At 50.1% G+C, this 22,510-nt stretch overlaps 1 protein-coding gene across 1 annotated transcript in view; it reads right to left on the minus strand.

Annotated features, from left to right (window-relative positions):
• The window catches only part of STK17B (serine/threonine kinase 17b), a 189,972-nt gene that overhangs the window by 51,289 nt on the left and 116,173 nt on the right, over nucleotides 1-22,510 (minus strand). Inside the window, exon 7 of the mRNA XM_078680419.1 lies at nucleotides 11,551-11,730. Coding sequence (XP_078536545.1) covers nucleotides 11,551-11,730 — 180 coding nt within the window. The remainder of the gene's footprint in view (nucleotides 1-11,550; nucleotides 11,731-22,510) is intronic.

Genomic DNA, 22,510 nt, shown 5'->3' on the forward strand with positions numbered 1-22,510 from the left:
AGGTACGGGTAGACAAACACATTGTTCTTTCTCAGGTGCGCGGCTACCACTGCCATGCACTTCGAAAATGTTCTGGGCGCAGACTTCAGCCCGAATGGCAGGACTGTGTACTGATAATGATTGGCGCCGACTTGGAATCGCAGGAACTTCCTGTGTTTGTGTGCAATGGGCACATGGAAGTACGCATCCTGTAGGTCTATAGCACATAGCCAGTCTCCCTGTTGCAGCTGAGGATAAATCCGATGCAAAGACAGCATGCGAAATTTCTCTCTGCGAATCCACTGGTTTGCTTGTCGCAAATCCAGAATGGGCCTGAACTCGTTCTTGTCCTTCTTGAGAACCAGAAAGAACCGGGAGTACAGCCCTCTTCCCCTTTTAGACAGAGGTACGTCTTCTATCGCCCTTTTCCTTAACAGGATATCGGCCTCCGCCTGGAGCTCGCGCAGCTGAAACTGCGAGCTGACCGGAGGAATTGCTGGAGGCGGGCTGTTGAACCGAAGACTGTATCCATTGCAAACAATATTCAGCACCCACTTGTCCTGAGTAATTTTTCTCCACTCTGCCAGAAAAAATTGAACGCTTCACCCCCACCGGAGTGGGTAACTGATGTAAGGGAAGTAATCGCTCAAGGCCTAGACCCAGCCGGGCTCTGGTCGCCGCTGCGGACTGTTGGCCTCTGCCCTTCTGGCGCTTCTGGAAGGGCCTCCGGAACTGCTGCTGCTGCTGTTGCTGTCCCGAAGCCTGTCCTCGCCCCCTGCCTTGCCCCCCGAACCGTCTCTGGAACGGGCGGTAGGTCTTCTTCTCCTTGGGCTCGTCCAACCCGACAGCCGTCAGGGTCTCGGCCTCCGCTTTCATGCGGGCCATTTCATCATCCGCATGCTTGCCAAACAGGGTTTACCCTGAGAAAGGCAGATTGGCCACCCGCTGATGAGCTTCAGGCTTGAGGCAAGTAAGGCGAAGCCAAGCGTGGCGCCGTTGGTTAACACCATGACAGTACCCATGTGCCGCCAGAAGAGACAAGTCAGCCGCTGCGCTGATGAGTTGGTTCGACAGCAGCATACCCTCCTTCAGAATCTCTTGAAATTCCTCTTTCTTCTCCAGAGGAAGGAGCTCGGCGAACTGCTGGAGGGACTCCCATAGGGCACGATCATATCGCCCCAGCAAAGCCGCGGCACTAGCAGCCTTCATTGCAGTAGATGCCGTCCCGCAGACCTTTCTCCCTGCCGAGTCTATCCAGCGGCTCTCCTTATCAGGAGGCACCATGGAAGAAGGGGTGGTGGCATGCTGCTTCCTAGCCGCCGTCACTATGACAGAGTCCGGTGTCGGATCCATCCAAAGGAAAGCCGGGTCCGAATCCGGGGCCCGGTACTTCTTAAGGAGCCTGGAGGGAGCAGCATTCGTCACCGCGGGAGTGAGAAGAACAAGTTACTTACCTTCGGTAACGCTTTTTCTGGTAGATACTATATCTGCCTGTGGATTCCTCACCTTGTGAATATCCCCCTTGCGTCAGCAACGTTCGGAAATTTTCTTCGTAGCACGCCGACGTGGACGACGTCACAGGAGCACGGCATCGCGCGCGACTCAGTCTGACGTCACCGACCCCTTATCAGGCCCACGCCGGCGTGATGACGTCAGTTCCGCCCTTTTTTCCATGCCTTCGAGGCACACGGACGGACCAACGACAGCAAATATGCATATATACAATGTACACAGTACATACAAACCATCATAGCACACAGTGCATAGCAAAGGTATCAAAACCCAAAATATATACAAACAATAAAACCAGGTATAGCAGAGTGGACAACGGGGAGGCGGGTGGGCATGTGAGGAATCCACAGGCAGATATAGTATCTACCAGAAAAAGCGTTACCGAAGGTAAGTAACTTGTTCTTCTGATAGATACATCTGCCGTGTGGATTCCTCACCTTGTGAATAGAGTCCCACAGCAGTCCCCACTCCCGGAGGAGGGTGACCACTCTGCTATACCAGGAAATCTTGGAGAACAGAGCGCGCGAAGTGGCCGTCCCTCCTCACCTCGGTATCCAAGCAGTAGTGCTTCGCGAAAGTGTGGAGGGAGGCCCAAGTCGCGGCTCTGCAAATATCCTCAACAGGTACACCTCTAGACAAAGCAGATGTTGCAGGCTTTGCTCTAGTTGAATGTGCTCTAATACCCTCAGGAGGGTCCTTACCCGCAAGGGAGTAGCAGATCTTGATGCACAGGATTATCCACCTGGAAAGTGTGCGCTTGTGCACCGCTCTGCCCTTCTTGCAGCCAGCAAAACCAACAAACAGCTGGTCGTCCATCCGGAAGTCTTTAGTCCTGTCCAGATAGAAAGACACCGCCCTCTTAGGGTCCAGGCGATGCAGTCTCTCTTCCTCCTTAGACGGGTGAGGGGGAGGATAGAAGGTAGGAAGGGTAATGGACTGCCCAAGATGGAAAGGAGTCACCACCTTAGGCAGAAAAGCAGCCCTGGTCCTGAGAACCATCCTTTCAGCATGAATGGTCAGGAATGGGGGTTTGGAACTTAGAGCTTGAAGCTCACTTACCCTCCTTGCCGAGGTGATTGCAACGAGGAAGATCGTTTTAATAGAGAGAAGCCTCAATGGACACTTGTGCAAGGGTTCGAAGGGAGAACCCATTAAGAAGGTCAGCACAAGATTCAAATCCCAATGAGGAACAACAAAAGGAGTAGGAGGGAACATATTTATGAGACCCCTCAAGAATCTTAAAACCACCGGAGATTTAAAGAGAGAGGGCTGATCCGGCAAACCGGGAAACGCCGATAAGGCCGAAAGATACCCCTTGACCGTGGACACAGCCAAACCTTGCTGCGCCAGAGAAAGAGCAAATTGTAAAATATCAGATAAATGAGACTTCAAAGGGTCAACATCCCTCTCCCTGCACCAAGAAACAAATTTAGACCACCTATAGGAATAAATGGACTTAGTGGTGTCGCGCCTGGCAGAAAGAATGACATCCACCACATCGTGAGGGAGAGAAAAAGAACTCAAGTTGCCCCGTTCAATCTCCAGGCATGAAGGTGTAATGTCTGGAGGTGGGGGTGTAGAACCTGCCCCTCCATCTGAGAGAGGAGGTCTGCCCTGTGAGGGAGACGGAGCGGCGGGTGAGAGGAGAGGTGGAGTAGGTCCGTGTACCACACCCTTCTTGGCCAATCCGGGGCGACCAATATGACTTGGGCCCGGTCTTGACGAATCTTCCTCAGAACCCGAGGAATCAAGGGTATGGGAGGAAACGCGTAAAGGAGTTGATTTCCCCAACTCAACTGAAACGCGTCCCCCAAAGCTCCTTGCAACGGATACTGGAGACTGCAGAATGACGGGCAGTGAGCATTCTCGCGAGTGGCGAATAGATCCACCCGAGGAGTCCCCCACATCTGAAAGATGCTGTGAACCACCTCCGGGTGAAGCCTCCACTCGTGATCGGCAGAGAGCTGTCGACTGAGACTGTCTGCACGAACGTTCAGAACCCCGGCCAGATGATTTGCCACCAGACAAATCTGATGGTCCTGAACCCAGGACCAGAGACGCAGAGCCTCTCTGCAGAGACACTGCGACCCTACTCCTCCCTGCTTGTTGATGTACCACGAAGGGAAGGGAGGAAGGCCTTGAGCGCCAAACGTATCGCCCGCAATTCCAGAAGGTTGATGTTTCTTCTGGAGACCAAAAGCCCTTGACCTCCAGGTCTCCCAGATGAGCACCCCACCCGAGAGTGGATGCATCCGTTATCACTGTGGCCACTGATGGAGGCAGTTGAAAAGGCTTTCCTTGAGACAGATTGCCCTCCACACCCCACCAAGACAGATCCGCTGCAGCTTCTCTGGAGATCCTCACTGACTCCCTGAGATCTCCGTTGTGCTGATACCACTGCCTGCGGAGGCACCACTGGAGTGCCCTCATGTGCCAGCGTGCATGACTGACCAACAGAATGCAAGAAGCCATCAGACCAAGCAGACGAAGGACCTTCAGGACTGGAACAACCGCTCCATTGAAGAATAAAGGAATCATCTCCTGTATGTCGTGAATCCTTTGAGGTGGAGGGAATGCACGACATACAGTAGTGTCCAGTACCGCACCTATGAACAGGTTGCGCTGGGAGGGCACCAGGTGAGACTTGGGTACATTTATCGAAAAACCCAACCAGTGCAACAACTGAGTTGTCTCTTGCAGATGATGGAGCACCTTCTCCGGCGACTCCGCTTTGATCAGCCAGTCGTCCAAATAAGGGAACACAGGTATCCCCGATCTTCTGAGATGCGCAGCCACCACTGCCATCACCTTGGTGAAAACTCGAGGCGCAGTAGTAAGTTCAAACGGAAGGACCGCAAACTGGTAGTGCTGCGATCCCACCGTAAAACGGAGATACTTTCTGTGCGACTTCAGAATGGGGATGTGAAAATACGCATCCTGCAAGTCGATCGACACCATCCAGTCTTCTTCCATCAGCGCTTGAAGAACCTGAGCAAGGGTGAGCATTTTGAACTTCTCCAGTTTGAGATAGAGGTTCAAAATCCTGATATCCAGGATTGGCCGAAGCCTGCCATCCTTCTTGGGTATCAAGAAATACCGGGAGTAGCACCCTTGACCCCTCTCCTGCTCTGGAACCACCTCTATTGCACCCTTTCGGAACAGAGCCAGGACTTCTTCCTGCAGGAGAAGCAGGTGATCCTCTGAACAATAACCTTGGCAAGGAGGGTAATTGGGAGGGAACTCCTGAAAAGGAAGTGCATACCCATTCTCTACGAGATTGAGAACCCAAAGATCTGATGTAACCGATTCCCAATCTCGTAGAAAATGAGTAAGTCGACCCCCTACTGGCCCCACATGATCCAGAATGGTGGATCTAGGGCTGCTTTGCTGAAGCGGGTGGGGGTTGGGCATTATTGGAGGAAGTGGAGGAAGAGGAGACTTGACGTCCACGTCCACGACCCTTCTGTCTACCTCTATAGGACTTATATAGAGGGTTCTGCTGTTGCTGCTGTTGTTGTTGGCCTTGCCTGAAGGGACGAAAAGAGGATCTACCAAAGCCTCTAAACTTTCTAGTTGTCGACCCTCTCATCTGGAGACCGAAAGACCTTGCAGTGGCACGGCTATCTTTAAACCTTTCCAAGGCTACATCCGCCTTTTTACCAAAAAGGCCAGTCCTTTCAAAAGGTAAGTCCAGCAACGTAGACTGCACATCCGCAGAGAAATCAGAGGACTTTAACCACGCAGCCCTCCTGGTCGCAACAGAAGAGCCCATAATTCTGGCAACAGAATCAACAGTGTCCATGCCACTCTGAATGACCATGCGTGCAGCAGCCTGAGTGTCAGATACCACCTCATTAAAGTTCTTTCTATCTTCCTCAGGAAGCTTGGGTGATAACTGCTTCACTGAATCCATCAATGCATGCACATACCTTCCTAAAAGGCAAGTAGCATTAGCTGATTTAAGAGCCATGCTCCCTGAAGAGAAAGTCTTCTTTGCAGACTGATCCAATTTTTTTGATTCTTTGTCCGCTGGTACTTGAGGGAAAGAGCCAGCAGCCCTGTTAGAACATGCCGCCTGCACCACAAGACTTTCTGGAGAGGGGTGTGAAGAAAGGAGCGCAGGGTCATCAGGAGCCACCCTATAGCGCCTTGCAATAGCTCTCGAAACCGCAGGAGCAGACAACGGTCTCTTCCAAATCTCTTTTATTGGATCCGTTAAAGCATCAGTGAACGGCAGTGTAGGTTCAACAATAGAAGAGGGAGAGTAAGACTTCAGTAAGGATGTTGGGTTTGTACTCAACTGTGGGCAGCTTCAAGTTGAGAAGATCAGCAGCCTTCCTAATAACAACGTGATAGGGTGCCACACCCCTAGAAGGAGCATAAGAAGCCGAAGGTAGACCCCACTCAGGAGAGAGCTCCAGACCACTAGCATCACGAAGGTCCTCAAAATCATCATCCTGATCAGGAAGCTCACCTTCTTCCACATCTGAATCTTCATCTTCCCTTTGTTCAAGAAGACGCTGAGCCCTCCGTCTCGACCACTCTATTCGAATCGAAGTCGGCGGATTCGGTAACGACTCCGACGGAGCCGGATTCGACGTCGAGCGAGGAGTCGGGGCAGCCGGAAGATGAGACTCACGTACAGGTTTGGAACCTCGATCCAAACTACGAGGTCGATCCGGAGTCGGCGAAGCCGCATGCAGAGTCGAAGACCTCGGTGGCGCCGTACCGAGCCAAGGTGTAAGAGGCGCCGGCATAAAAGGCATAAATGGAGCTGGGGCGTACGACTGAGGAATGCCCAAATTGTACGATAATGGACCCATGGAACCAACAGGTGCTCCAGCGGGGTACATCGCCCTGGAATACACTCCAAACATCGCATTGAGAAAATGCGAGGGGTCCTGACCAGGAAAGGGAGGGTACGAACCTACCGGATGTTCCAACGGAGGTCGTTCCGACACCTGTTCACTCTGACCTTCAGGGTCCACAGGAGTCTCCATCGGAGCCGGAGTCTGAGGAATTACTTCTTCTTCCTGTTCATGTTCCGAAGGATGTAAAGATACCGGATCCGGTTCCGGTTCCGGAGTCGGAGAACCTTCGATTGACAAAGCAGGAGAAGGAGAAACAAAGTCCTTATGGTGTTTACGAGACTTTTTGTTTGAATCAGAAGATTCCTTCCCTGAATGATGTTTTGAACTGTGCTTCCTCCTCTTGTGTTTTCTCTTCGAGGAGCTCGAAGCGTGACCCGAAGCCGATTTGGATCCAGACCTAGATCTCTCCCTGGACCTCACTTCGCTCTGGATCTCGACTCCGCTCTGGATCTTGAACCCGCTCTGGATCTCGACGCCGATCTCGACGTCGAACGAGACCTATGCTTCTACTTCGAGCGTCTCGACGTTGACCTTGAAGATCTTCCAGTATCTTGTCCTTTTACCTTCGCGAGAAGTAGCTTTGCTTCACGCTCACGAAGCGCCTTTGGGTTCATTTTAAAACAGGAACTACAGTTTTTAACGTCGTGAACCGAACCAAGACACCACAAACAATCCTCATGTGGGTCAGTGATAGACATCATGCGGGCACAAGACCTACATTGTTTAAATCCTGTCTTCCTCGACGACATCCTCTGATGAAGAATTAAGTCGCAAAGGAAAAACAGTGACAATAAAATAACAGTTAGATACTAAGTATCTCAGAAGATCCCGAAAACCGTTCACGTCGAAGACGCGGAAAAAAGGGAACTGACGTCATCACGCCAGCGTGGGCCTAAGGGGTCGGTGACGTCAGACGGAGTCGCACGCGATGCCGTGCTCCTGTGACGTCGTCCACGTCGGCGTGCTACGAAGAAAATTTCCGAACGTTGCTGACGCAAGGGGGATATTCACAAGGTGAGGAATCCACACGGCAGATGTATCTATCAGAAACAGTTCCTCAGCGGGCTGTACCAATCCTGGTACTAGAGGCAGCAGTGGTCGAGACAGGTGCTTTTTGTGGAGCGTCTCGGAAATCACGGACGTCGTGGGCGTAGGCACCGTCACCGTGATGCCCAACTTCGCTGCACCCCTTAACAGAACATACTGGAATGTGCAGATATCGTCTATGGGCCACACCCTAGTCCCAGGGGATTCCGACAAAGTCGGTGAGTAGCCCCTTGTCCCAGAAGAATCCGAGCGGGACCGTGATCTGCGCCTCCTGTGCCGTCGTCGTGATCTCGTTGACGACCTGTGACGACTCCGCGATCTCCCCCTCTGACCGGAGCGAGAGCGCGATTTCCGTGGCTTCGGACGGTCCACAGGCCTCACAGGAGTAGTCGACTTTGGCCTGACTGGGGGCCTCGGCTGAGGGGTCCCCTTAGGCGGAGTCGGGTATCGTGGCAGTGAAACTGTCCTCGGAGGAACCGGTGGCGGTCCGCCAGATGGAAGCCGAGGAAGAAGATGAGGCTGAGGTTGAGGTTGAGGAAGCAGCGGAAGTGGAGGCGGGGTGGGAGCCCGCGGCGAAGGTCCCCTGGGCAAGGGAGGAGGCGGAGTAGCCGACCTCGGCTTAGAAGGTGTATACACTTCCGAGTACACCGAGCCCGGTGAACTCCCTTCCTTCCTAGGCTGAGGCGATGGAGATCCCTCTATAGGCCCATGTCGCCGACTAGACTGACTCCTGGCACCAGAACTCCTTCTGCGCCTCTTTGGCGTCGAAGAACGACGACCCGACGGCGAGTGCCTCCTCCTCGACGGCGAGCGCCTCTTTCTCGATGGCTAACGCCTTCGCCTCGACGGCGAGCGTCTCCTCGACGCCGAACGCCTGTGCGACCTTGACGTCATCCTCGACGACGATCTCCTCCACTTCGCCGGCGAGCGCCGACGCCAGGCCACCTCTCGACGTCGATTACTCGACGACGACGACAATGAAGTCGTCACCGGTGACCTCGACGGCGGTCTATTCAGTTCCCTCGACGCCGAGCGTCGACGCCACTTCGACCCAGAGCCCTGGGAGACGGGGAACAGACTGCAGTCATCCTTCTCGACGCCGTGATCGGTGCAATCTACGCTGACGGAGAACAGGGACGTTTGCTTGTCTTCCTGCCCCTGGGGAGCCCCCCAGAGGCCTCAGCATGGGCAGAGGAAGTCTGCCCAGACCCACCTTGAGCCTTCAGTCTTCTGTCTTCCAGGCCTTGGAGCCTGATCTTCATCCTATCTCTCAGGGTCCTGCTGGAGAAGCCCTGGCAAATGTCACACTCCTCTGGGACATGAGATGAGGGAAGGCAGATGATGCACACCTCGTGTGGGTCCGACTTGGTCTTCTTCCTCGAGCACTCTGGGCATTTGTCAAATAATGCAGGCATTTTGACAAATAAAGGGTGCCCAGAAACACACACAAGAAAGAAAGCAACAAGTGCTTCAAATGAAACACTCTAATACTTTGAAAAAGTGAAAAAATCACCAATAAACCCTTGAAAAGGGAGAGCTCAATGCTCCGGGGTCCTGCTTGCAGGAGCTGGAAAAAAGAAATGAAAGTAAAAGGGACCTGCAGTGCATTCTCGGATACTGTGAAGTTCTGGAAAGTTCTCTTAAAGGCACAGTATCCTGTTCTGAGCCACATAATGGCAGCCTATGGGGCTTGTCTGTCGATTTCTTCCTATCTATCATTCCAGAGGGTTTTGCTGTTAAGGCAAGGTTTTCTCTGTGGAGAAATCTGGACAGGCTGTGCTGTTTGTGGAGTTTTGGTGGAATTTCTAGTTGAAGTACTGGACAGCGTAGTCTGTGGATATAGGCTGCATTATCTGTCTTTAAATTCTCTCTTAAGTGTCTGTGCAGTTCTGCATGTTTTGACACCTTAAGAGATTATTTTTGATTGCTCCGGGGTCCACGCACATAGGCGGGACTATTCACTAGATTATGACTATACACAGAGATCCCCTACTACAGAATTTTATTTCTTTAGGAGGCTTGGAGTAGTGATTTATTGACTAGAGAGAGAAACCGCTCATCCATCGATCTGCAAAGCCAAGTACAAAGGCAGTGGAGACGATCATGGTTATAGCATTTTCATTAATGCCAATAAGAAAGCCTAATAAACCTGCAGCGGAATGTTAAGCTTTGTTGTTGCTCTGACCAATACACTGTGAAATGTAGTATTATTTTCTACAAGTGATGGCCTCAATAGAGAGCAGGCAGTATATAAGTGAAGTCTTCCATGTATACAAAGAGGAAGACTTCTTTCTTCTGTGTCTATGAGAGATGTGAATCCCTGGATGCTCTGCAAGTGGGTAAGAGGGAGTGTGGAACTCTGGACCAGGCATCAATGGTATGTTTCAGAATAGGCTTCAGAACAAGTATATTCTTGTTGCAAGACACAGATGTATGCCTCTGACCAATAATGGGTTTGGTGCAAAATTGAAGTCTGAAGTGGTTCTTGGTGAGGATCTTCAGCCATGACCTTCATCAATGGCGGCTTGGTGGGTAAAGGAGTCACCACCAGAGATGTGATAAGGAAAGAAAGCCAGTTAAGCCTGGCTGGTTGCTGTTAAGAACCTGGACATCAACGTTCTATGCAGTGAATGGTACAACATTGATTTTCCTAATGTTAATTAGTGAAAAGAGTGGCTTCATATAAAGCAGTGGGGAGTCTGTATTGACGCTAAATGTCTCAGTGGCAAATGGGGTTTCTTCAATGATGATGTTGGCGTTTTCGTTGCCAAGTTAATTTCTTTCTCGGCCTGGGCTAGGTGCACACACACACACCTATTCAGCGGCAAGATACCCTCACAGGTGATCATGCGCTTTACAAATACACATTACATAACATAGATGTCTAACCTGCAGCAGAATCAGAAATTTTCAGTGAACATGCCGGTAAGGTGCTGAGCTTAAACATTGACTAAGATCCTCAGGAATGGCAAGAGTGATGGTATAAAATATATTAAAATGCAATATTTCACCTCTTTCAATTGCACAGCGTACTATTTAGATTTGAAGAGATGCGGTATACCTGCAAGGGCATCCTGGGTGTCTTTCTGAATTGTGCTCTATTAGTGCACAATCGTTCTTTAAATAAACTAAGCACATATTTATACAATTAGGAATAAGGACAATCCACTAACCTTTAAGTTTGTACAGATCAATGATTTATGAATTCAGAGTTACAGCCTTTTCCCAACATCAACCGTTTAAAGCTTGCCAGCTAAAATTCATCCAGCTATTCCGAAGGGCACGCGCAGTATCTGTCCAATGTATTATGCTTAATTTCGTAGCTGGTAAAAGCCATAAACCCTACTGCATGTTTGTAAGTTTGGTATCCATACATTCAAGGATGCCCTGTAGAGGAAATCTTTAGGCCCGCATTTTCCACTAAGAATTTCCTTCATGAGGCAGGGCTACCAAATTTCATATCCATGAGGCTTTAATGCACAGCTGCAGAAAATGCTTTACTATCATTGTCTCCTAGTCACATAATTAGGAACAACCTGGTCAGCCACCCATTTCTGGGTTCCTTAGAACGTATATGATCTGAAAAGATATTTTTACTTTATTTCCACACAGGCCATGAGTGATAAGTTCTCAATGGGAAAGTCATTAAAAATCAAAGTGCATTAAGAGGCTACAATGCCTAAGGGTACCCACCCATGCATATTTGTTATCCACAATCCAAGGTAACCGCGGGAAATATGCATGTGGGTCTACTTTCCCCTCCAGGTGTTTGTGCCTAAGGGAGGACAAAGTAGACGACTCGCATATTTTATGGAAATGGAGAAACTGAGACAGGCTTACAGTTTCTTTAACATTTTCATTGGCATAACTGGAGTTGTGAAAAAACGCAAAAAACAGATAGGCCTGGCTGACATCACAGTTGTGCCATCTATTTACTTTTAAGTTTGATTTGCCATCTACTGCAGAATAGAATTCAATGTACAGGCTAGTGTGATATCAAGTACTGTTAAACCAGCACCGAGTTTGGTTTCTCTCGAGTTACAATATTTAAAAATAAATAAATAAATGCCCAGACCTGGCTGATAGGAATACTCAATGTCTATCTACCACTGCACATATAAATCAAGTCACTATTACTTACTCTGGATTCCTAACAAGGAGTGTTTTCATGAAGTCAACAGCAAGTTCAGAAACAGATGCAAATGTTTCTTCGGGATAATCCACATTAACTTGAGAAACGTTGAGGTAGGTTTCTTGTTTATCTGCTCCCAGAAATGGAGATTCACCAGTTAAGAGCATATATGAAATAACTCCTATACTCCTAAAAAAAAAAAAAAAAAATTATATATATAAAAACTGAAAAATATATACAAAATTAAACAAGATACGTTTACATATTTTAAACAGGAAATCGTGTCAATCCATAAAGAGGAGGGTGCTGTATTGAAAGCTCATTTTGTACTGCTGAAGTAGATGGAGAAAGAACGATGGCGGATACAGTGCAAGACAGTATATGATACAGAGTAAGAGTGTTAGACCTGTCTGCTTCTGGGAAGACTCTAACCACCATGATTTATTTTTGTCCCCCTTAGCCTCCCAGACTTTCTATTTTTATTTTTACATATGTCCATCAGGAATTTTTTTAATGCTGTCAGGAGGCTAGGTGCTCCTTGGCGATGACGCCATTTTTCCCTCATAACCTGTGAGGCCTAGTCAGCCCCCTTGAAAATCTAGGGATCTCAAGAAACCTAAGATGGTGTCCACCAACTGCCATAACGGACACCACTGGAGGACAGGTCCATAGGTTAACATTAGGGAACTTTCTAGAATACCCTAGAGAATTCTGCAGGTCTCAGGCCACCCTATATAAGGCCAGTGACCAGCAGCCATTTTGTGCTGACCCCAGAGTAGAGGAGTGAGGCAGTGGTGAGAGGAGGTGGACACACTGAGAGCAGCTAGTTGTCATTTGAGGCTGACAGTTACTTCAGAGGATTGTTCCCCCTTTAGCCCTTGACCGATCCCTCTCTCAAGACAACAGTTATTGACCAAGAAAACAAGCTTCGTGAGAAGAAAAACCCTTCTGGATCAGCATTCCTGTAGAAACTGAAAGGATCTGCTTTCTGAAACTCAGTCTTATATGCCCTGCCCAGCGCTGCACCTACCAGGGTAGCGAGTCATTTGTGGTCCCCTTGGAGCGCCTTGAGGTGGTTGGGGAACTGTGGAGCCTGGAGCACCTGGAGGAGCGAGTGCCCGATCTGTGAGGTACTTCTTCTGGAGCCGGGGGAGGAAAGCAGCAGCGTGTGAGGAGCGGCGCAGTGTGGTCCGTCTGCGGGACCCCGGGGGCACCAGGCACGTCAGGAGAAGCGAGGAAACGCTTCCGCGCAAGCCAGTAGCGCGACCGCTTCTTTCAGCAGGAGGGGCCTAGGGTCGAGCAGGCCCAGGGGTGCAGTGTTCCCTGCGTGACGAGGTCCGGGGAGGAACACGCAGGCGCCGACGAGCAGCGCGACCTGAGAGGTGGAGCCATTGCGAGGAACGCGCATGCCCCAGAGATCAGCGCGTCCATCGGGTTGCCTGAGGTGGCGCCAGACGACTTTCCGGAGCGCCGCGTTGACAGCGGAACCCCCTACTTGTGAGCGCTTGCTGGAGGAACTAGCGCTTGGGCAACCGACCGCCCATCTAACCCCTGGTGATCCGCAGACGCAGGAAATCACCGCGTTAAGCCTGAAACGAGGCCCCCTAGCCAGCGCTGACAGGAGAACGCGCGCTTGGGCTGAGGAGGCCGGCAAGGCTCTTCCCACGTCAGTGCAGGGAAGCAGCTGATCGGGGGAGCTTGAGAGGCGGGTACCAGCTGAAGGCCTATGGACTGTGGCATATCTGCCACCCAGACAGTAAGGAGAGTGGGAGTGTGAAGAGGGAAGTGTTGGGTAAAAAGGGATAAAAGGTTGACAGCTATTTTAAACAGGTCCATAAGCAGAGAAAAGGGCCTTGACCTTTCTACTTCCCTGGAGATTCATTCTGTGACAAAGGAGAGAAGGGGTTAGGCAACGTAACCCTAGATATGTTAACATAACCAATGAATTGGTAGGCTGTAGTAAAGAGTTATTGATGTCATTGTGTATTAATGCAAAATACCCCTGTAGAGTGTGAAGTCTAGGAGCTTCAATTAATTATCCAAGAAGTTCTCTGAATGTACTGCTGAATTCTGATAAAAGTATATGGTTTACTGCTTTTTCCACAGCTGGAGGAGTGAAAACTATTTTCTCTAGTAAAAGTGCAATGTTTATTCCTAAAAGCAATTGATGTGATAACCTGTATGCTTTCAAATCCAAAGAGCCATATTATTTTTATAAAAGGTAACGGTATTTTTGCAAACAAAGGTGTTGTGTCTTTATTTTAGTGGTTCATCAATGTGTTACTGTGGGTAAGCTGTGTAAGTACTTAGCCAACGCCTGGAGTTAGCTGTAGACCACTACTGTGCCAAGCTACCATATGTAGGCTTGGGTAATCTAGGTCCAACATAATTGGTGTTTCAGCGGTGGGATCACGGATTTGTACTTACACTCACTTATTAGTAACACAGTGACAACCACGAGACCCCACCTGGAGTTTTCTCCCTGCGGCCCTCCTAATTTATATTTTTGATTTTTCTAAATTTACTTCTGGTGGTGGGTGGAGGTTAACCTCAAGTCACTTCGTGGGTTTCTCCTGTGAGTAATTTTATACCATGGCAAAGCTGGAGGTGAATCTTAAAGAGTTGGAAGCCAATACTGTGGCCCAACTCAGGGATTGGTGTCAGCAGAACGGGGTATTTTTCAATAAAGGTGCCAAGAAAGGAGAGTTGCTGACAAGCATAAGGGCATGGTTAGAAGCTCGCCTAAGGGAGGAACCAGAAATGGAAGTGGGTGATGGGGACACTGTTACTGAGGCTGCATTGCTGAACCAAATGGGGAGAGGGAATCTTCTGACAGGTCCCAGGTTACCTTCAAGGGCAAGCAGCAGTGTTTCAGACAGGGGCTTAACCGAAGCCGAGCTGGAAGATAGGAGGGAGGAGAGGAGGTTGAAAATAGAACTAGCCAGGATGGACATGGAAAGGGAGGATAGGAGGTTGGCACATGAGCGAACCATCAAAGAGATGGATTTACAAGCCCTAAACCGAGGATCCCCCAAATCAGAGAATGGTGGCAGCGATACCCAGACCAACATCAAAGAACCTAGACCGTACCTACCAAAAGATATTATGGCTTGTTATGTACCCAGTGACGACATTGCTAAATGGCTAGCCGCCTACGAGGTCTCGCTAAGGGCCCATGGGATTCTGGAAGTCCACTGGGGAGGTGGGTTATACAAATACATGCCCCCCACTGGCAGGGATACTTTGTTGGCTCTTGACCAGAGTGAACAGACCTACTATCCGGCTATGAAATCAGCGCTGCTCAAGAAGTTTGGGTTGACCCCTGAGAAATATAGGCAAAAGTTCCGGGGCAGCTACAAGCTGGGCACGCAAAACTGGGTAGATTTCTTGGACTACTCCAGGAAGGCCCTGGAGGGTTGGGTAAGAGGCAGCGATGTAGGGGACTATGAGGGACTATATGACCTCATACTCAAGGAACACCTACTCGAGAAGTGTCTTCCCGAGCTAAGACAGCATCTGGTGGACAGCAAGCTGACCAGCCCCAGGAAGCTTGCTGAGGAGGCGGACATCTGGGTTAGTACCCGGGTGTCGACTAAGGGGACTGGAGGGAATTCCCAGAAGCAAGGACAGGGCGCCCCCCAGAGGAAAGAGGGAGGGGAAACTAAGAGGGAGTTCTCAAAAGGGCCACAAAATACTTCGCAAGGAAGGGGCAGAGGATTCATCCCCAAGAGTAACCCCCCTCGCAACCCTACCCCTGGCCAAAGCCAGCAGCCAAGGGTTGTTCATTGTTTTGAGTGTGGTGGTGTGGGACACTATAAAGGAGATGTGAGGTGCCCAAAAAGACCACCCCCTCCCACTGGAGGAAAAGCCCCGGGAATCACTAGTGTAGTGCTCGGGGAGGAGATACCTTTGGTTAATGGAGGGGAGCGGGCGGGTGTCACCTTAGTGTCCCTGGGAGACAAAGAGATGGTTCCCAAGACCCAGCTGCCCTCTAATACTACTAAGTATGAGCAGTGGGTCACCATCAATGGCCGAAGAGGGGAGGCTCTGAGAGACACAGGAGCCAGCATGACTATGGTAAGGAGTCAGCTGGTGTCTCCAGAGCAGGTCATCCCAGATGTACTCCATCCCGCCGTAATGGCTGACGGCAGATTGGGCCACTATCCTGTGGCTCAGGTTCCCTTTGAGTGGGGAGGGGTTGCAGGTCCACTTCGAGTTGCCGTAAGCCCTGCCGTGCCTGTTGACTGCCTGTTAGGGAATGATATGGAGCACAATGCTTGGAGGAGGGTGGAGTACCAGACTCACTCTGAGATGCTGGGACCCCCTGACTGGACTTGTGTCAGCACAAGGTCCGCGACTGCCCGAAGGGGGAGTTCATTGACGCTGGAGCCTGGAACAATGGCCCAGCCGGCTGCCAGAGAGGAGAAGGACAGGAGGCCGGAGGACCCTGCCTCGACATCTCCACCTCGTGAGACAACTGGACCACCTGCGGAGGTGGATCTGGAGTCCACCGGGGAGAATGTTGCTTCCCTGGAAAACCTACCCATCCCCACTGAATGGCATGTGGAGGGAGGTCCTTCCCGGGAAGAGTTCTGCAAAGCTCAGAAAGAGTGTCCTACTCTCGAGGGGCTGCGGCAACAGGCCAACGCCCAGGCAGCGGGAAACATTGAGGGGAGCTACCAGATTTACTGGGAGGATGGACTCCTCTACAGTGAGCCCAAGACACCTGGCCACGGTTCAGCCAGAGCCTTGGTGGTCCCTCAATGCTTTAGAGCCTTTCTACTGGAACTGGCTCATGAGATACCATTGGCAGGACACCTAGGACAGGACAAGACCTTTGCCCGGCTTGTCCCCCATTTCTACTGGCCTCGAATGAAAGTGGCGTCGGATACATATTGTCGGACGTGTGTGTCTTGCCAAGCCAGTGGGAAAACTGGGGTGAAGCTAAAAGCTCCCCTGGAACCACTACCCGTCGTTAGCACCCCCTTTGAGAGGGTGGGCATCGACATTGTAGGGCCATTGGATCCACCAACTTCAGCTGGACATCGGTTCATACTGGTTTTGGTGGATCATGCCACCCGGTACCCAGAGGCAATACCTCTGAGGACCATCACTGCACCTGCAGTGGCAAGGGCCCTGATGGGGATTTTCACCAGAGTGGGTTTCCCCAAGGAGGTCATTTCCGACAGGGGGACTAACTTCCTTTCAGCATACATGCGGGCCATGTGGAAGGAGTGCGGTGTTACCTATCGGTTTACTACTCCCTATCACCCACAAACCAATGGTCTTGTGGAAAGGTTTAACAAAACCTTGAAAGGTATGATACGGAGTCTTCCTGAGAGCCTACGAAAGAAATGGGACATCCTCCTACCCTGTCTCTTGTTTTCCTACAGGGAAGTGCCACAGAAGGGAGTGGGCTTCAGCCCCTTCGAACTTTTGTATGGGCACCCTGTAAGGGGACCTCTCAGCCTGGTGAAAGACGGATGGGAACAGACTCCCAGGAAGCTTCCCCAGGACGTGGTGAGCTACATGCTGGCCTTCCGGAGCCAAATGGCTAAGTTGTGGAAGCAGGCTTCAGACAACTTGGAGGCCAGCCAAACAGTTATGAAAGAGTGGTATGACCACAACGCTCACCCAGTGGAACTGGAGCCTGGACAGAAAGTGTGGGTAATGGAACCTGGAGAGCTGAATGCCCTCCAGGACCGTTGGACAGGCCCCTTTGAGGTTTTAGAGAAAAAGGGGAAGTCTACCTATTTGGTGGATCTTAAGACCCCAAGGCAGCCCCTCAGGGTGCTGCATGCCAATCGTCTCAAGCCACATCATGAGAGGCCCGAGGTTGTCTTAATGCTGGTGACCGATGGAGCAGAGGAAGAAGAAAGTGAACCTCTCCCTGATCTTCTCTCGTACAAAGAAAAAGATGGATCAGTGGAGGGAGTGATTCTCTCGCCATCCCTGACTTCTGAACAGCAAAGTGATTGCCGCCAGATCCTGGAGCAATTTTCTCCCCTGTTCTCCCTTGTCCCAGGTAGGACCCACCTGTGTACCCATGACGTGGACACAGGAGACAGCCCACCTGTGAAATCTAAAATCTACCGGCTGTCGGACAAGGTGAAGGCCAACATCAAAAGTGAAGTCGCCAAGATGCTGGAGCTAGGGGTGATTGAACCTTCTGGTAGCCCTTGGTCTAGCCCGGTGGTTTTGGTACCAAAAGCTGCCCCACCAGGCACCACACCTGAATTGAGATTCTGTGTGGACTACCGAGGCTTGAACTCAGTGACTAAAACTGATGCACATCCTATCCCACGGGCGGATGAGCTTATTGACCGGCTGGGAGCTGCCCAATACTTAAGTACCTTTGACCTAACTTCAGGGTACTGGCAGATTTCCCTTACTGAGGAGGCGAAGGAAAGGTCAGCCTTCTCTACACCTGAGGGACACTACCAATTTCGTGTGATGCCCTTTGGGCTCAAGAATGCCCCTGCCACTTTTCAGAGGCTGGTGAACAGGGTCCTTTCGGGAATGGAAGCTTTTTCTGCTGCATACCTGGACGACATTGCTGTCTTCAGCAGCAGCTGGGAGGACCATTTGCAGCACCTGCAAGCTGTTCTTCATGCCCTGCAACAGGCTGGCTTGACCATCAAGGCCAGCAAGTGTCAGATCGGACAAGGGTCGGTGGTGTACCTAGGTCACTTGGTGGGCAGAGGGACGGTGCAGCCCCTCCAGGCAAAGATTGAGGCTATCATCGCCTGGGAGCCCCCCAAGACTCAAACAGAGGTCCGAGCCTTCCTGGGCCTCACTGGATATTACCGTCGCTTCGTGAAGGGGTATGGCACTATTGTGGCCCCTCTCACTGAGCTTACTTCCAAGAAGCAACCCCGACGGGTAGTCTGGACGGAGGCTTGCCAGCGAGCCTTCCTGACCTTGAAACAAGCATTGTGTTCCGCTCCCATTCTCAAGGCCCCTAATTTTGCTAGAGAATTCATTGTCCAAACAGATGCGTCAGAACATGGCATTGGGGCAGTGTTATCGCAGCTAAATGATGAGGGCTTGGATCAACCCGTGGTCTTCCTGTCCAGGAGACTACTCCCCAGGGAAAGGAGGTGGAGTACAATTGAGAGAGAAGCCTTTGCGGTGGTTTGGGCTCTGAAGAAGCTGCGACCATACCTGTTTGGTTCGCACTTCCTAGTTCAGACTGACCATCGCCCCCTTCGTTGGCTGATGCAAATGAAGGGGGAGAATCCCAAGTTGCTAAGGTGGTCCATCTCCCTACAGGGAATGGACTTCAGGGTGGAACATCGACCTGGGGCAGACCATGCCAATGCAGACGGTCTATCCAGGTATTTCCGCCTTAGTGATGAGGACTCCCAAGGGGTTGGGTAGTTCTCCCCACTTTCAGCTGGGGGGGACGCGTGTTAGACCTGTCTGCTTCTGGGAAGACTCTAACCACCATGATTTATTTTTGTCCCCCTTAGCCTCCCAGACTTTCTATTTTTATTTTTACATATGTCCATCAGGAATTTTTTTAATGCTGTCAGGAGGCTAGGTGCTCCTTGGCGATGACGCCATTTTTCCCTCATAACCTGTGAGGCCTAGTCAGCCCCCTTGAAAATCTAGGGATCTCAAGAAACCTAAGATGGTGTCCACCAACTGCCATAACGGACACCACTGGAGGACAGGTCCATAGGTTAACATTAGGGAACTTTCTAGAATACCCTAGAGAATTCTGCAGGTCTCAGGCCACCCTATATAAGGCCAGTGACCAGCAGCCATTTTGTGCTGACCCCAGAGTAGAGGAGTGAGGCAGTGGTGAGAGGAGGTGGACACACTGAGAGCAGCTAGTTGTCATTTGAGGCTGACAGTTACTTCAGAGGATTGTTCCCCCTTTAGCCCTTGACCGATCCCTCTCTCAAGACAACAGTTATTGACCAAGAAAACAAGCTTTGTGAGAAGAAAAACCCTTCTGGATCAGCATTCCTGTAGAAACTGACAGGATCTGCTTTCTGAAACTCAGTCTTATATGCCCTGCCCAGCGCTGCACCTACCAGGGTAGCGAGTCATTTGTGGTCCCCTTGGAGCGCCTTGAGGTGGTTGGGGAACTGTGGAGCCTGGAGCACCTGGAGGAGCGAGTGCCCGATCTGTGAGGTACTTCTTCTGGAGCCGGGGGAGGAAAGCAGCAGCGTGTGAGGAGCGGCGCAGTGTGGTCCGTCTGCGGGACCCCGGGGGCACCAGGCACGTCAGGAGAAGCGAGGAAACGCTTCCGCGCAAGCCAGTAGCGCGACCGCTTCTTTCAGCAGGAGGGGCCTAGGGTCGAGCAGGCCCAGGGGTGCAGTGTTCCCTGCGTGACGAGGTCCGGGGAGGAACACGCAGGCGCCGACGAGCAGCGCGACCTGAGAGGTGGAGCCATTGCGAGGAACGCGCATGCCCCAGAGATCAGCGCGTCCATCGGGTTGCCTGAGGTGGCGCCAGACGACTTTCCGGAGCGCCGCGTTGACAGCGGAACCCCCTACTTGTGAGCGCTTGCTGGAGGAACTAGCGCTTGGGCAACCGACCGCCCATCTAACCCCTGGTGATCCGCAGACGCAGGAAATCACCGCGTTAAGCCTGAAACGAGGCCCCCTAGCCAGCGCTGACAGGAGAACGCGCGCTTGGGCTGAGGAGGCCGGCAAGGCTCTTCCCACGTCAGTGCAGGGAAGCAGCTGATCGGGGGAGCTTGAGAGGCGGGTACCAGCTGAAGGCCTATGGACTGTGGCATATCTGCCACCCAGACAGTAAGGAGAGTGGGAGTGTGAAGAGGGAAGTGTTGGGTAAAAAGGGATAAAAGGTTGACAGCTATTTTAAACAGGTCCATAAGCAGAGAAAAGGGCCTTGACCTTTCTACTTCCCTGGAGATTCATTCTGTGACAAAGGAGAGAAGGGGTTAGGCAACGTAACCCTAGATATGTTAACATAACCAATGAATTGGTAGGCTGTAGTAAAGAGTTATTGATGTCATTGTGTATTAATGCAAAATACCCCTGTAGAGTGTGAAGTCTAGGAGCTTCAATTAATTATCCAAGAAGTTCTCTGAATGTACTGCTGAATTCTGATAAAAGTATATGGTTTACTGCTTTTTCCACAGCTGGAGGAGTGAAAACTATTTTCTCTAGTAAAAGTGCAATGTTTATTCCTAAAAGCAATTGATGTGATAACCTGTATGCTTTCAAATCCAAAGAGCCATATTATTTTTATAAAAGGTAACGGTATTTTTGCAAACAAAGGTGTTGTGTCTTTATTTTAGTGGTTCATCAATGTGTTACTGTGGGTAAGCTGTGTAAGTACTTAGCCAACGCCTGGAGTTAGCTGTAGACCACTACTGTGCCAAGCTACCATATGTAGGCTTGGGTAATCTAGGTCCAACAAAGAGGGAGGAAGATCAAGAGGGGAGAGGGAGAGAAAGAGAGAGAGAGAGGAAAGAAGAGAAGGGGGAGAGAAAAGAAAGGCACGGAAAGGAAGAGATAGAGCGAGTGAATGAGAGAGTGGAAGGAGTGTGAAAGAGGAAGGGAGAGGAAGAAAGGAAGAGAGCGAGATCGCACCAGGTAGGGAGTACAAGAGTGTGTGGATGAAATAGGGGATGCAAGAGGAAGGAGGAGACTGCAAGAGGGAGAGAGCGATTAGGAGGGAGGTTGAGAGAGGGATCCAGAGTGACAGAGAGAAACAGAAATGGAGACAGGAGAGTGAGGGATAGAGTAAATGAGAGAAAGAGAAAGAAAGGGAACAAGTGCAGGAGGAAGACAAATTGAGGCAAGTATGGAGAGAGAGAGAAACAAGAGGTATAGGACTGTAATTATAAAAGTTTTCATTCATAAATTGGTAGGGTTGTTAAATACCGATATATTACATAACAAATAAGAGCTCTCAACAATGATAACTTCTACCAAGATGTGCATGTGTTTGACAAACCACAGTGCCTTCGAAACTCAGAAACACTTGGTTGAAAACCTTCCCATTACCAACGACTGTCCATGCATAATATATAAAAGGTGTTTATTTATTAATATCGTTAATTAGACGTTGAAACAGAAAGGAGCACAGAACCCAAACAACAGTCTGTCAAAATTACAATCCAGTTGTTTCCAATTTTTTATAGGTAGTTATTTAACTGCCTAAATACCTAGATGTTTATATCAGGATAAGCCTCTCGAAGACAAAAGAAAAATCTGTAAAAGTACCCTCAATCAAAATGTATGTAGTTCAATACCAATGTGATCATTTGGTAACCAGTACCAGTACTCAAACTTGAGCATTTACTGGGTCTAACTACTCTCAGTATTAGAAAGGCAAACACAAAGCTTTAGAGGAGCGGAGTTTAGTAAGAAAAAACACCTCTGGAGAAACAATTTTAACAACATTACAATTACTGTGATCTGTGGCACTACTTGATAAACATGTAATATAAACTTAATAAATTATTCTTGCTCGTAGAAAGCTTGCAGGAGAAACCCAATCAAGAGCTCAGAAGACTGCAGCACTATCTCAAAATGGAGTGGTAGAGACATCTGTTATTCAAGTAAATCACCTGTAATGCAGTCATGGAACATTTTACTCATTCTATCAAATGCATAGTTATCTAAAATGTGGTGCAAACTGCTGCGCAACATGGGTGTGAACCTTCAATCTTATGTGTGCTACATTTGGGTGGTTCTCTTCAAGGGATCTTTTTAGGCATACAGGGTACTACATAGGTTCCATCAGCGCATTCAGAACTAGCTGAGCTCAAACCAAGGTAATACAGAGCTGCTGCTCACCAACCTGCTAAACATTAAACCAGTATTACCCTCCATTTCCATTTTGAAACTCCATAGATTGACGCTTGCCAAAGTGAAAACTCTGGGAGCAGTTTTAGTTTTGATTTTTTCTTCCTGTTACTAAACAATATTGAGAAGGGTCAGTCAATTTTTTTTCCAGAAGAAGTTTGCTACAGTGGCCAAGG

Source organism: Lissotriton helveticus, chromosome 3_1, assembly GCF_964261635.1.
Source record: "Lissotriton helveticus chromosome 3_1, aLisHel1.1, whole genome shotgun sequence".
Taxonomy (NCBI): domain Eukaryota; kingdom Metazoa; phylum Chordata; class Amphibia; order Caudata; family Salamandridae; genus Lissotriton; species Lissotriton helveticus.